The sequence below is a fragment of the Tachyglossus aculeatus genome, chromosome 5, assembly GCF_015852505.1.
Source record: "Tachyglossus aculeatus isolate mTacAcu1 chromosome 5, mTacAcu1.pri, whole genome shotgun sequence".
NCBI lineage: Eukaryota > Metazoa > Chordata > Mammalia > Monotremata > Tachyglossidae > Tachyglossus > Tachyglossus aculeatus.
In genome coordinates, this window is record NC_052070.1 from 83,635,859 (window position 1) to 83,649,142 (window position 13,284).

Sequence of the window (13,284 nt, forward strand, 5' to 3'; positions counted from 1 at the left end):
TTCAATCAGTGGTATTTATTGCGTGCCCACAGTGAGCATAGCACTGTACTAAGCATTGGGAGAGGACAATAGAACACAGTTGCTAGACACGTTCCCTGGCCAAAAGGAGTTTAGTGTAGAGGGGGGGACAGACATGAACATAAATCAATGTATTACAGATCTATGCATAAGTGCCGTGGGACTGAGAGAGGGGTGAATAAAAGGTCTACTTATTTAGTTTTGTTGGCTGTCTTCCCCCCTTCAAGACTGTGAGCCTGTTGTTGGGTAGGGATTGTCTCTACCTATTGCCGAATTGCACTTTCCAAGCACCCAGTAGAGTGCTCTGCACACAGTAATCGTTCAATAAACACGACTGGATGAATAAATGAAAAGGTGCAAATCGAAGTGTGAATGTAAGGCAGAAGAAAATCTATCTTATCCAGTGCTTGGTGCAGTTTTTAGGCACAAAGAAAGTGCTGAATAATTACTATCATTATTGTACACACCTTGCTTCTGCTGCAAGCGCATAGGACAGTTGTGGAGAGTGGGAAACACACACACCCTTCCCCTGCTCCCACCCCCTTCCAAGAAGCACTTCATTCATTCATTCAACTGTATTTACTGAGCAGTTACTGTGTGCAGAGCACTGTACCCAGCGCTTGGGAAGTACAATTCAGCAATAAAGAGAGACAATCCCTGCCCACATCGGGCTCACAGTCTTTAAATCCCATTTCTTCCTTCTGCTTATAAGGTATTTTAGTGTCTATTTTTCCAACTAGATTGTGCGCTCCATATAGGCAGGGATTGTGTCTGCTAATTTTATTGTTCTCTCTCAATCAGTGGTATTTATTGAGCACTTCCTATGTGTAGAGCATCATACCAAGCACTTAAAATAGAACAATACAACAGAATTAGAGACACATATCCTGCCCATAGCAAACTCCCAAGCACTTGGTATTGTGTTGGTTAAGTCCTATTCTAGAACTCAATTCTACTGCTCTCTCCCAAGAGCCTAGTACAGCACTCTGCACACAGCAGGTGCTCCATAAACACCATTGACTGATAGACTGATTAGTGACAGGCCAGGCATATTCATGGGCTTGAGCTGAGACTGATATCCCAGTGCTCAATTATCAGTTTGGAAATTCCTGGATTGGTTTCAGTTTAGTGCCAAGAGCACTTAGGTCTTTCAGCTGGCTCCTTGATGTTTTCAAACCTTCCCAGCTGAACAAAAGCTACTTCCTGTGCAATATAAGCTGTCACTTATAGAGATAGCAACTTAACCACAAATTGCAGATCCTAAGGCCCATAGTGAGGTACAAGATAAATCAGGACCGTGGGGTGGTCTCTAATAATATGAGATGATAGTTGAAGCCGTAAGAGCAAATGAGTTCACCAAAGGAGTGAGTGTAGATAGAGAACAGAAGGGGACTTTGCAGACACAATTTTATTCTTGTCCTCCTCTTTCCTCTCTGGCCATTCTTTTACAGTTTTTTTTTTTTCTGGCTTTTCCTTTGCTTCTCACTCCCTAACTTTCAGAGTTTGCCTCAAGGCTTTGTTCTGGGTCCCCTTCTCTTCTCACTATACACTCCCTCTCTCTGGGAGCTCACCCACTCCCAAGGCTTCAGCTACCACCTCTCTACCCATCTGAAATCTCACATTCCTTCCTGTCTGCAGGATGCTTCTACATAAATATCCTCATGACATCTCAAGCACAATATGTCAGGAACTGAACTGCTACTCTCCCTTCCCAAATCTACTCTTCCACTTATGCTTCCCATTACAATTGACAACAGGGCCAATCCATCCTGTCTCTGAAACCTGCATAGTATTATCTGTGACTTTGCCTTTTTTCAGCTCTAATATTCAGTTTGTTATTAAATCCTGTCAGTTTTTCCTCCGCAACATTTCCCAAAATTACCACTTTTTCTCCATTGAGACAGCCACCATCTTAGTCTAAGCACTTGTCAGATCACAAACAGAAAGCTGCATTAAACTTATAACTGGTCTCCTTGCAACTAGTCTTTTATCCCTCTCTGGCCCACAGTTTACTCTGCAGTATGGACCATTTTCCTGGAATGCTGTTCTGCACATAGCTTCTCATTACTTAAAACCTCTCAAAGGTACCCATTCCATTAGAAGCAACATGGTGTAGTGGATAGAGCATGGGCCTGGGCGTTAGAGAGTCATGGATTCTAACCCCAGCTCCACCACTGGTTTGCTGTATGACCTTGGACAAGTCACTTCACTTCTCGGTGCCTCAGTTACCTCATCTGTAAAATGGGGATTGAGACTGTGAGCTCCACATGTGCGAGGGACTGTGTCTAACCTGATTTGCCTCTAGCGACCCCAGTACTTAGTACAGTGCCTAGCACACAGTAAGTACTTATCAAATACCATTATTATTATTATTCTCCACGTTAAAGAGAATCTTCTGGCTACTGACTTTACTATACCTATTAGCTCTCTTAATCAAAAGTATTTAATAATAATAATAATAGAATTTGTTAAGTGCTTACTATGTGCCAGACACTGTACTAAATGCTGGAGTGGATACAAGCAAATCAGTTGGACACAGTCCCTGTCCCCCGTGGGGCTCACAGTCTCAATTCCCATTTTGCAGATGAAGTAGCTGAGGTCCAGAGATGTGAAGTGACTTGCCCAAGGTCACCCAGCAGATAAGAGGCAGAGCCAGAATTAGAACCAATTTAGAACTAATTAGAACCCAGGCCCATGCTCTATCCACTATGTCATGCTGCTTCAATTTATCCAATATTGGCTTAACTGACACTGTCCTCTCCTCGTTCCTCATTCACTGGCTCCTCCTCTGCTTTTTACTCCCTATCTGTGGAAGTCCCTAAAGCCTCAGTTCTGGGTCCCTTTCTCTTCTCCAACTACACTCACTTCCTTGGAGAACTGATTCTTTCTCATGGCTTCAACTACCATCTTTATGTGGATGATTCACAATTTTTCATCCTCCGCCCCAATCTTTCTCCTTCTCTGCAGTCTCATAATTCCTACTGCCTTCAGAACATCTCTACTTGGTTGTCCCATCCACACTTCAAACTTAAGATGCCCAAAAAAGAACTCACCTTCCAACCCAAATGCTGTCCTTCCCTTGATTTTCCCATCACTGTCGACAGCACCACCATCCCTCCCCATCTCAGAAACCCATACCTTGACACTATCCTTGACTCATCTTTCTCATTCAAAGCACATATTCAATTTGTCACCAAATCCTACCGTTTCAACCATTACAACATTGCTAAAAATCCACCCTTTCCTCCCCACTCTGCAAAAACCTCCAGTGGTTGCTCATCCACCTCCACATCAAACAGAAACCAAAGGCTTTAAAGCTCTCAATTACCTTGCCCCCTCCACCTTACCTCTCCAGTTTCCTACTACAAACCAGCCCCCACACTTTGCAGTTTTAATGCCAACTAAGTACCTTGATCTTGTCTGTCTTTCCACCAAACTCTCATCTACATCCTGCCTTTGGCCTGGAATGTTCTCCCTTGTCACATTCAACAGGTGATCAGTCTCCCTGCCTTCAAAGCCTTATTTAAAAACACATCTCCTCCAAAAGGCCTTACCTGACTGTGCCCTCATTTCCACTTCTCCTACTCCCTTCAGCATCCCCCTTGCACTTGGATTTACACTTGGATTTTAACTTGTATGTACCCCAGTGCTTAGAAGAGTGCTTGGCACATAGTAAACACTTAACAAGTACCATTATTATTATTATTATCATTATTAGTCAGGGATTGAGTCTAGGAGGAGGTGTGAACTTATCTGTGATTGATTGATTAACATCCTCTTAGGAGAGTCTTTTGGGCTGATCCATTCTGGCATTTCTTATGTTTATAGCAGGCTTTTAAGATGCTTCTCAAGCAACTCTGAAGGCCTCCTATACTATTTTTAACCCACTCTCTGGGGCAAATGGATAAGTAATGGAGAAGGCCTCAAGGGATTAAAGAAAATAGAAGCTTTAGAAGGGAGAAATTTAATTTTACCAAAAAGCCACTGGGCCTGGAGGGAAACTGTTTCTCCTCTTGTTGGTCACCCAAAATGTTATTACTTCCCATCCAAACTTTTTCCAAGCAAACTTTCTCCTAGATCTGATTAGCATTTGAAAATTCTGTCCTTTTTGAAGTCAAAACTTGCCAACTGATTCTAATGATAATTTGCAGACAAGTTCTTTCTGACTTTTTGACAGGACCTTTCTCCCCTTTTGCTCTATCTTTTGCAGTGAACCTCTCTGGATGCTGTTTCTTTGGAGAGAGTTGTTCTTGCCCAGAATCTTAACTTAAAAGGAAGGGATCAGGGTGAGAATACTAAGCTATCATTTAATTTCCAACTCTGTTGTATTGTACTCTTCCAAGCTCTTGGGTACAGTGGTCTGCATACTGTAACTGCTCAGTGAAATACCTTTGATTGATTGATTTATCCTTTTTTCCTTCCTGGCCACCACCTTTCAGCCAAGAGACTGGAACACTATATCACAGACAACACATGCACCGCTATCTCTAGCCTCACTCCTAGTGGGGAATTCCTGATAGCAAAAAGAATCTATGTTTCCAACTCAGTCTTATTAACTCACTCTCACCATTGTCTACTTTAATTCTCAAACACTTTGCAATTTCCTCCTTAAAACATCCCTCTTCACCACCCCCAAATCCCTTAACTCAGAAAATGGTTTGTTGGTGCAAGTTAGGGGAAGGATAGTCAGACAACATTCCACAATTATTAGCATCATCACCATCTTCAAGAAGAAAGGCAGACAGTCAGATTGCAGCAGTTATCAAGGCATAGCATTGTTCTTCACACAGCTGGCAAGAGCCTAGAGTATTAGAGTACTATAGGATATCAGTAACCACACGATCCTGTAATCCCAATTTGCTTTCAGAGCACAACATGGTTTAGCATTCTCAATCACTTCTGTTTGTCAGATGTAATAACAGTAATAATGATACTTGTTAAGTGCTTACTATATGCCAAGCACTGTTCTAAGCAGTGGGGTAGATACATGTTAATTAGGTTGGACACAGATCCTATCCCACATGAAGCTCATACTCTTAATCCCCATTTTACAGATGAGGTAATTGAGGAACGCAGGAGTTAAGTGACTTGTCCAAGGTCACACAGCAGAAATATGTTGAGCCAGGATTAGAACAAGTTCTTCTGAATCCCAGACCTGTGCTCTATCCACTAAGCCAAGCTGCTTCTCAGTGTATACAGTTCTCATACCCCTTCTAAAAGCAATGGATACCATCACCACATGTGGACTCTGGAAATTGCTTAGCAAATTTGGCTGCGCTGAAATGTTCATCAAGGTTCAGAGGCCACTTCCTAGTGGCAGGGCTGGATGGATCAAGAGTGCCCTGTCCCTATTTGTAGTTGGCCCAGTCCTGCTCAATTTATTCTGCACCTCCATGCTGGAAGAAGCCTAAAAAGAGACCTAGGTGAAGGTGTTATACTATGAATGCTTCTGTATGTCTGCAAAATCAACTCCACAGACTTTGAGCAACATCTGAAGTCCCAGAAACAGTTATCTGGGAATTACTGTATGCAAATGATTATGCTCTACAGGTCTCAATGAGACACACAGGGAATGTGTCTATCAACTCTGCTGTACTGAACTCTCCCAAATGCTCAGTATAGTGCTCTGCACATGGTAAACACGATAAATATCACAGAATGATTGATTGACATAATAGTAAAATGTTTCATCTAATCAGCCAGAGGCAACCAACTGACTGTAAATCTAAAGATGGCTAAATGCATATAAACAACACAGGTCTTAAAGCTGGCATGAAAACATGTCATCTGGCAGCACGCTGAGCAACCAATAAATGCTAGATAAGGAAGTAGAAAACTGAACCAGGAAGTCCAATGCAATTAGTAGTGTGCTCTAAGTTAAGCAGAGGACCAAACAAAAGATTTACTGAGCTGTTGTTATCCAATCTTCTCTATGGCTATGATACCTGCATTTTAATAATAATCATAATAATGTCACTTGTTAAGGGCTTGCTATGTGCCAGCACTGTTCTAAGTGCTGAGGTAGATACAAGTTAGCCAGGTTGGGCACAGTCCCTGTCCCACATGGGGCTCACACACTTAATCATCATTTTACCAACGAGGTAACTGAGGCCCAGAGAAGTTGAGACTTGCCCAAGGTCACACAGCAGACATTTGGCAGATTGGGAATTAGAACCCAGGTCCTTCTGTCTCCCAGGCCCATACTCTATATACTAGGCCTGTAGGGGTATTACAAATGTCTTCAATCAGTCAATCAATCTATAGCATTTATTGAGTGTCTATTGGGTGCAGAGCACTATACTAAGCCCTTGGGAGAGTACAGTGATCAAACACGCTTCCCTCTTGTCGCCTCTGATTCTCCTGAAACTTCTTTGCTGGGAGGGTGGTCCAAATCTAATCTATGCTTGGGAACCGAACTCTGCACTCAATACAGCCAGGGGGTGCTCAGTAAATCTCAAGATGATGGAGGTCTCCAGGTGTACCACTGACTCATAGATGCTTAGTTCCTGCAGTTCTCCTAGCGTAGCGAGGCATGGTCTGATCATTCACCTTGCTCAAGCTGTAATATGGGGACATTATGGTACAGGAGGTGATAAACTCATGAAGTTCTGGGTTCTGAAATGCAAAATCCCACTTAATAATCCATTTTCCATGGTAGTTCCTGGAAACAACAGAGGAATACTGAGAATTGTACTATACCCATTCTTCCCCACCACCACAGTTTATCCGAACCAAGAATTGTAGCCAGAGGAAACGATAAATACAACTGGAGGCAAGTAGGAACACTGACTGCCAGCCCCCACCCTTTATTTTTTTTGCCATTTTGAAATTTGGTCCACCCTAGTAAACTTCCATTACCTGTTGATGCTGTTTTTCTGTGCTAACATCTGCCAGTCTTTGCCTTTGGCATTGGGTGTGTCAAACGTTGCACATATCCTCTGTCTAATGGAGTAGGGGATTTTGAAGGCTTTGGGGCCAGTCTGTGCAGGGAAAGTGCTGTCCTCTTGGGAAAAGAAAGTGATAGTTTCTCTTTCATTCTAGAGAAAGAACAAAATGAAAAGGTTTTTAGCCAAATATTTTAGCTCTGTCGGACACTTATGTTGTTATATGCTACTTTGAACCATATAAACCCAGATCATAAATGTGCTCAGTTGTTAATATTAGTCACCTTAAATCAGCAACACACTAGCCAATACAACACATAAATATTTTACTACACATTAAGCATAAATTGTTACTTGCCCTTGGTGAGTAACTATTTACATAGAGGTTCCCCCTCTTTGAAGGTATAAAGGATAAAAAAGTTATCTCTGATTTTACTGACTTGAAAGAGTGATGATGGCAAGAAAAGTAGCAACTACATCTGAGTGTCTTGACTCACAGCATATCTTTGCTGAGATGCTTTACTGACATACATCTGTTTCTGAGTCCTTTTATAGGATGTTTCTCCAGTTTGTTCAGTAAATGCTACTGCTTAATGGGAGAAGGTGTGGTATTCTATGTTGTTTGGCACATCTGCTGAGTTCTAAGAAGTTCTATTTCTGGGAGAAATCAGCTCATCTCAATATTCTGATATTCTGATAGCCCCATTGAGAAAAAGCTAAGAGCATTTATGCCTGATTGGAAAAAAAAAAACATATGAAGAAATCACAAAGATTCTTTTTAGAGACTATTTTCTGACAACTACACCTTAATCGGTGAGACCTCTCATTTTATTAGAAAGTTACAAATTTCATATCATTTCAGGGCATGATGGCATTGATGATGTCACCAGACACTTTATAAACATTTATGGGACAATGCAAAATCCACCTGAGCTAGGCAAAAAGAATCCTGCAGATACATCACATTTCTTGATTGTTTAAATTAAATATGCAGTGGAACAGTAGATTTCATGCCCTGCATACTTGAGATAAGCAACTGCTACATGGGTAACTAAGGACATTGTAAAGCAATGAGGAGCTCCAAGCATTCAGTCTTTTTTGTTATAGTAAAGTTACCACCATACTTCCACCATCTTTGGAGATGGATAAGAAAATCAGCCACATGACTAAATGTGCTTGAAGAGAAAATTGTAATTTGCACAATTTCTACGTAGGCTACTTTTTCCCCGAAAAGGACTCTGCAGCAATATTTTACAAAGAGTGAGGGTGATAAGAAATTGCTTGGGGCATTTCCCTATTCTACAGCATATGGACAATTTCTTGGCTCTCTCTAATATCTGGGAGACCAGATGTCATTCACAAATAGGCATTGGTTGACCTAGTGCTGGACTAGGCTTTAAAAGAAACCCAGAGTCCTTTGTTGCTAAGCCTGCCCAGATCCTGATGTATTCTCTACTAGCAAAATGCAACATAATTAGCTCAAACCCTGAAGGAATACATGCATGCACAAATGGAAAGGAAGACAGTATTCTCAAGGTAAGTCTTGTGAATTTAAAAGAATGAATAGGTTTATCAAATGGGGTGCAGACCCTAAAGAGTTAAAACATTTCAGAGGGGCAGAATTCAGCATTTGAAGGGTTTAACACTCATACTTACAAGTTGACAATACGTTGAGCCAAGCCGAAGCGAAGACAGTATCTTACACCATTATTTTGGTTTTTCTCATTCACAGATTTCTCAAGATCACCAAAGAGGTGGAAAAAAGGCATCCTTGGTGAAGTGGTAGATGGCATCAGATATTTTCCTCTTGTGCCTCCCCTGCTTTTCTGGGGAATTTCACCAGCTCCCAGCATTGTTTTCCTGGGGTTCTGCTATATTCTCCCAAAAATTTGGTGCTCTACACACTGTAAACTCTCAATATATATGATTGATTGACTGAAGAGCAAAGAATCATGGTAAACTGTGTCTATTCCCAGGACACACTGACTCCTTCCCTAGGGTCTGCTGAGAAAGTCACCACCCTATCTATCCTTCTTATGTCCCCTGGATCCTCTTTCCAAAAATAAACACACAGACAGGGCAATTAATTGATAGTAATTCATAAGCTGAGGCCCCAAAGAATTGCTGTCTCTCAAGTGACTGGTTCCTCCCTATTTGCTGGAAAGAGCAGGCTCCATGCTATGACTAAATCTGAAGTTCTACCAACTTCTGAGAAATGGGGATCTCAGCCCACTGTTCATACATTCATTTAATTGTATTTATTGAGCAATTAGTGTGCAAGGCACTGTACTAAGCACATGGAAGAGTACAATATAACAAAAAACAGACACACTCCTGTCCACAGCGAGCTCACAATAGGCTCTGGCTTCTTCATGAAGGCTGAAATAAAATCATCCCTCATTTCGTTTAGTGAGATGGCTTGGAAGCAAGGGATGCTTGAAGAGACAGTTGTTGATCTCCTCAGTGGAGAGCTAAAACAATAGAGGAATTTGGAAAACTGACATAATAAAGCCACCTTTTCCGTTAAAGAGACCTAAAGGTTTCAGAGAGCAAATAAGCAAGGAAAATTACCTTCATCTTGCCCTGTTGAAGTAAATACTAGAGGATTCCCCAAAGGATTAAGTTGTTTTGGATGGTGAGCTGAGAAGCACCACCAGCAGGAGTAAAACCAGTTAAAAGAAGCCTGTCTTTTTTGAAAATAAATCCCCAGAATTTTACACTTCAAAGTTTCCATCTGATAAAGCTTACCCTAGCAGTCCCAGCAATCTTTCTGCATTTCATCATATATGCTCTTCTGATGTGTAAACTCCTAAGTAGCTTTATTAAACACCAGCATTTGGGTGGCCTTAGACTGAATGCAGGAGCCCCCAAATGCCAACCTACTGCCAGAGAGAAGTTGAAGAATTTAGCTCAGTCATTTGTCTTTAAACCTGTCCAGATGATTAGTTACCAATTAAGTTAATTATCACAAAGGACACTTTCTTTATAAACCCCGATTTTGAAACAGATTAACAGAATCCTATTGTTTGAAAACAACAGAGGTCTAGTCATCTAAAACTACATTCATTGATTTAGAACATTCCTTCCCAATACAGTAATTCAAATACACTGTTTGCTTGGAAAGAACTTTTATAAGTGATTTCCTTTACAATTATTTAGATTTTGGTGTGCTAACAGAAGATGCCTCCTTGAGGCAAGGTCATATTTAAACTCCTTTACCCAGCATTGTTTTGTGCACCTGTTCAGTGCCACTGTGGCCGATTTGCTGGTGGAGGACTAGCATTGTACACTGGATTTTCTGATGACAGGTCACTCTCACTCCAGCTGTCCTCTCATGATATTTATAACCTTTCCCATAATTTATCCTTTACTTGAAATATATTGTTTTAAACAGTCTATGACCTGACACAGGAGCCTGGCTTCTTAAAATCCTGTTCATCCATCCATAAGTCCATTAAGCATCTAATATTAATTGGAGATAACAAATGCCAAGAATGATACGTCAGCTAAGACAGCTGTCAATTTCGAGACAAAGAGCTATGGAACATGGTGCAGTCTTTGTGCCAACATCCATTTGCGGGTTTAACAGCGGCAGTTTGGCACACATGATAATTGCTATCATGATAAAAGTGACATAGTGTTAACAGCTAATGGTCAAACACACATTTGGGACTTAACAATTACAAGCAGTTCCCTAATGGTAATTTGGGTGTGTGCGTATGTGAGATTTTGCGCACACACACACAGCACACAGACCATCTGTTAACCACTCTGACAAACCTAATCAGAACTACTTAGTCTCCAGACAATTCTAACCAGGTAAACCAGAATGGAAAGTGCTGCCAGGGAGGCCTATTTCCAAATTCTTTCTCAACATGTCTAGATATGAACAAAGTTGGCTTCCTCAGAATGGCTTCTTGACCAAGGCCATTATGACTCATAGCTGGCACCTGGCTATATACCTCAGAAATGGATTGGAAACTATCTTTAAATCACGTAGTGCTTTCTGGGATTACCTTGGTCATGTCATCATCCCTGATTTAAAATCAGCATCAATTATTATCTGGAACAAGATTAAGCCAAGGGTTTGGCGCCGGTCAGCAAGAGACACTTGCTGGAGTCTTACCTCTAGGATTGAAGTCTGCACTTGGAGGATCTGTTCATGACCCTTGAGCTGCCGGATGCAGATTTTGCAGGAAAGCTGGGTGGTGGTGGGAGTGTAGCGCTCCAGGGAAAAGGCACAGTGCAGGGGCTGCCGGTTACTGCACCAAACGCGAGAGAATGGAACCTCCTGGAAGAGGGGAAGGGGGAGTGAGGAGGGAAGCAGAGGGACGGATGAGACTTGGAGCTTAGCCAACACCGGTGCAGAACACGAGAGAAATAATAATACAGAAATAATAATAATAATAGCAAGGATAATTGCAACCATGCCTTCGGTGGAATTGCTTTTGTAATAATGTTCCGCTGTATGCCGAGCAGCACAAAACTAATTAATGCCAATTCCAATAGATAACATTTGAATTCCAAAATTACTGCAAGCTTGGATTTTGTTCAGTGACGTGAAAGATTAAAAACAATGCCATGCAAAAGAGAATCATCTTTCTCCTCTTTAAATAGGTATTTCCTTTTCAGAGTCTGCTTCTGTCCCATGTCTTTTGCTTTCTTTTCCATACTTCTTGTCTGTGCTGGGCTGTTCATTCTTCTCTAACGTGCAAAAAAGTAAGAGGAGGGAAAGATCTAGCTAGTTGGTAAGTCCACATCTCTCGGGACAATTTTAGAGGTAGAATCATCCTACACCACAGCCCCCGGAGCTCACCTGAAGTTTCTTGAGGATCATTTTTTCATGGCATTTTTTTAAGTGTTTACTAGGTGCCAGGCACTGTACTAAACCATTTTGCTTGGACATAGTCCATCACCTACATGGGGCTCACAATCGTAATCTCTATATTACAGATGAGGTAACTAAGGCACAGAGAGGTTAACTGACTTTCCCAAGGTCACACAGCAGACGTGGTAGGATCAGGATTAGACCCCAGATTCTCCTGATTCCCAAACTCATGCTCTATCCACTAGATCATACTGCTTCATATTGTTAACCAGTGGGGCTGAGCATGGGCCCTATCCCCTCCAAAATATGTCCAGGTTTGGGGGTTGGAACATGTGCATGCGTGCATTCGTGCTTCAGCTATCTAAAGTTCCACAGTGCCCCCCCCCCCAATCCGTGTGTGCACTCACGTGCGCACACACACACACACACACACACACACACACACACTCTCTCTCTCTCTCTCTCTCTCTCTCTCTCTCTCTCTCTCTTCATATTCAGTAGCACTGAAAGGATTGGGCAGGAAGACACACACCCAAAGCCAGAGGATGGAATTTAACCTCAGAAATGGAACCACCCCAAGGTAGAACCATGGCCCTGTGCTAGAGTATGCCCCACTATTAACAAGATGCTTCCCTTCAATCCACCCCACAATGCTTCCTGGCCTTCTTAACCACACTAATCGCCTGCATCCTTAATGAGCAGAAAAGCAGAAGGTATCTCTAATCTTGATTATTCTGAAGCCATCATCACTGATATTTATTAAGCATCTGAGTGCAAAGCAGTGACCACAGGAAAGTACAGCTGAAACAAGACACACAATCACTGCCTTCCATGAGCTAGTGATCTAACCCATCTTAAGATACAGATCCAGAAAACTCCTGAAGTTAATCTTTTCCATTGTCAGTTCAGGGTCAACAACCCCTGCTGGCCTTTCCCTAGTGGGAAAATTCATATGGGGATGGCACTCAAATGATATCTTTTTTCCCAAATAAGATGAGTTCTCCTTGTGCTTCTCAGCTCCCTAAATGGTCAGGACACTTATTATAGAGAGTATTCTTTAGTGCACCTAGTTCAAAGCCAAAGTCCCCCTGAAAAACCTGGGCAATGGGCCCAATTCCTTTTAGTGATTTTTGACACAGTTCTACTTGTTTCTGCCTGAAATATTCTCCTTCCCAGGCCTGTTCGGAGACTTTAAAAATCTTGGATAAAGACTAGTTTGGTCCCCTTAAGACAATTACCCTTTTCAACAAATCTCCCCTCCTATCAACAACAACAAAGTATTTTACAAAAAAATCTAATTTCAAAATAGTATCAGACGGGTATTCTTTTTCATTATCTTGAGTAGCAGCTACAAATACTGATCATCAAAACATTAACAAATAATAAGATTGCAGCAACTGTGATTAGTGCCTTTCCCGGGTAATCATCTTTGTTTTCATTTATATATTGCAAAAAAAAAAAGACAACTCTACTGAGCTGAAAAGAATTATGTGGAAAGTAATATCGGAGGACAAAGTATGGCAAAGTTATGGGTGTTTAAAGTATTCCGGAAAT

The 13,284-nt window shown here is 41.6% G+C and overlaps 1 protein-coding gene across 1 annotated transcript in view; it reads right to left on the reverse strand.

Moving 5' to 3' along the window:
* Positions 1 to 13,284, reverse strand: part of UNC5D (unc-5 netrin receptor D) — a 558,705-nt gene that overhangs the window by 19,488 nt on the left and 525,933 nt on the right. The window contains exons 16-17 of the mRNA XM_038747340.1: positions 11,029 to 11,193; positions 6,877 to 7,055 (exon numbers count right to left, since the gene is read on the reverse strand). Of these exons, the coding sequence (XP_038603268.1) occupies positions 6,877 to 7,055; positions 11,029 to 11,193 (344 nt within the window). The remainder of the gene's footprint in view (positions 1 to 6,876; positions 7,056 to 11,028; positions 11,194 to 13,284) is intronic.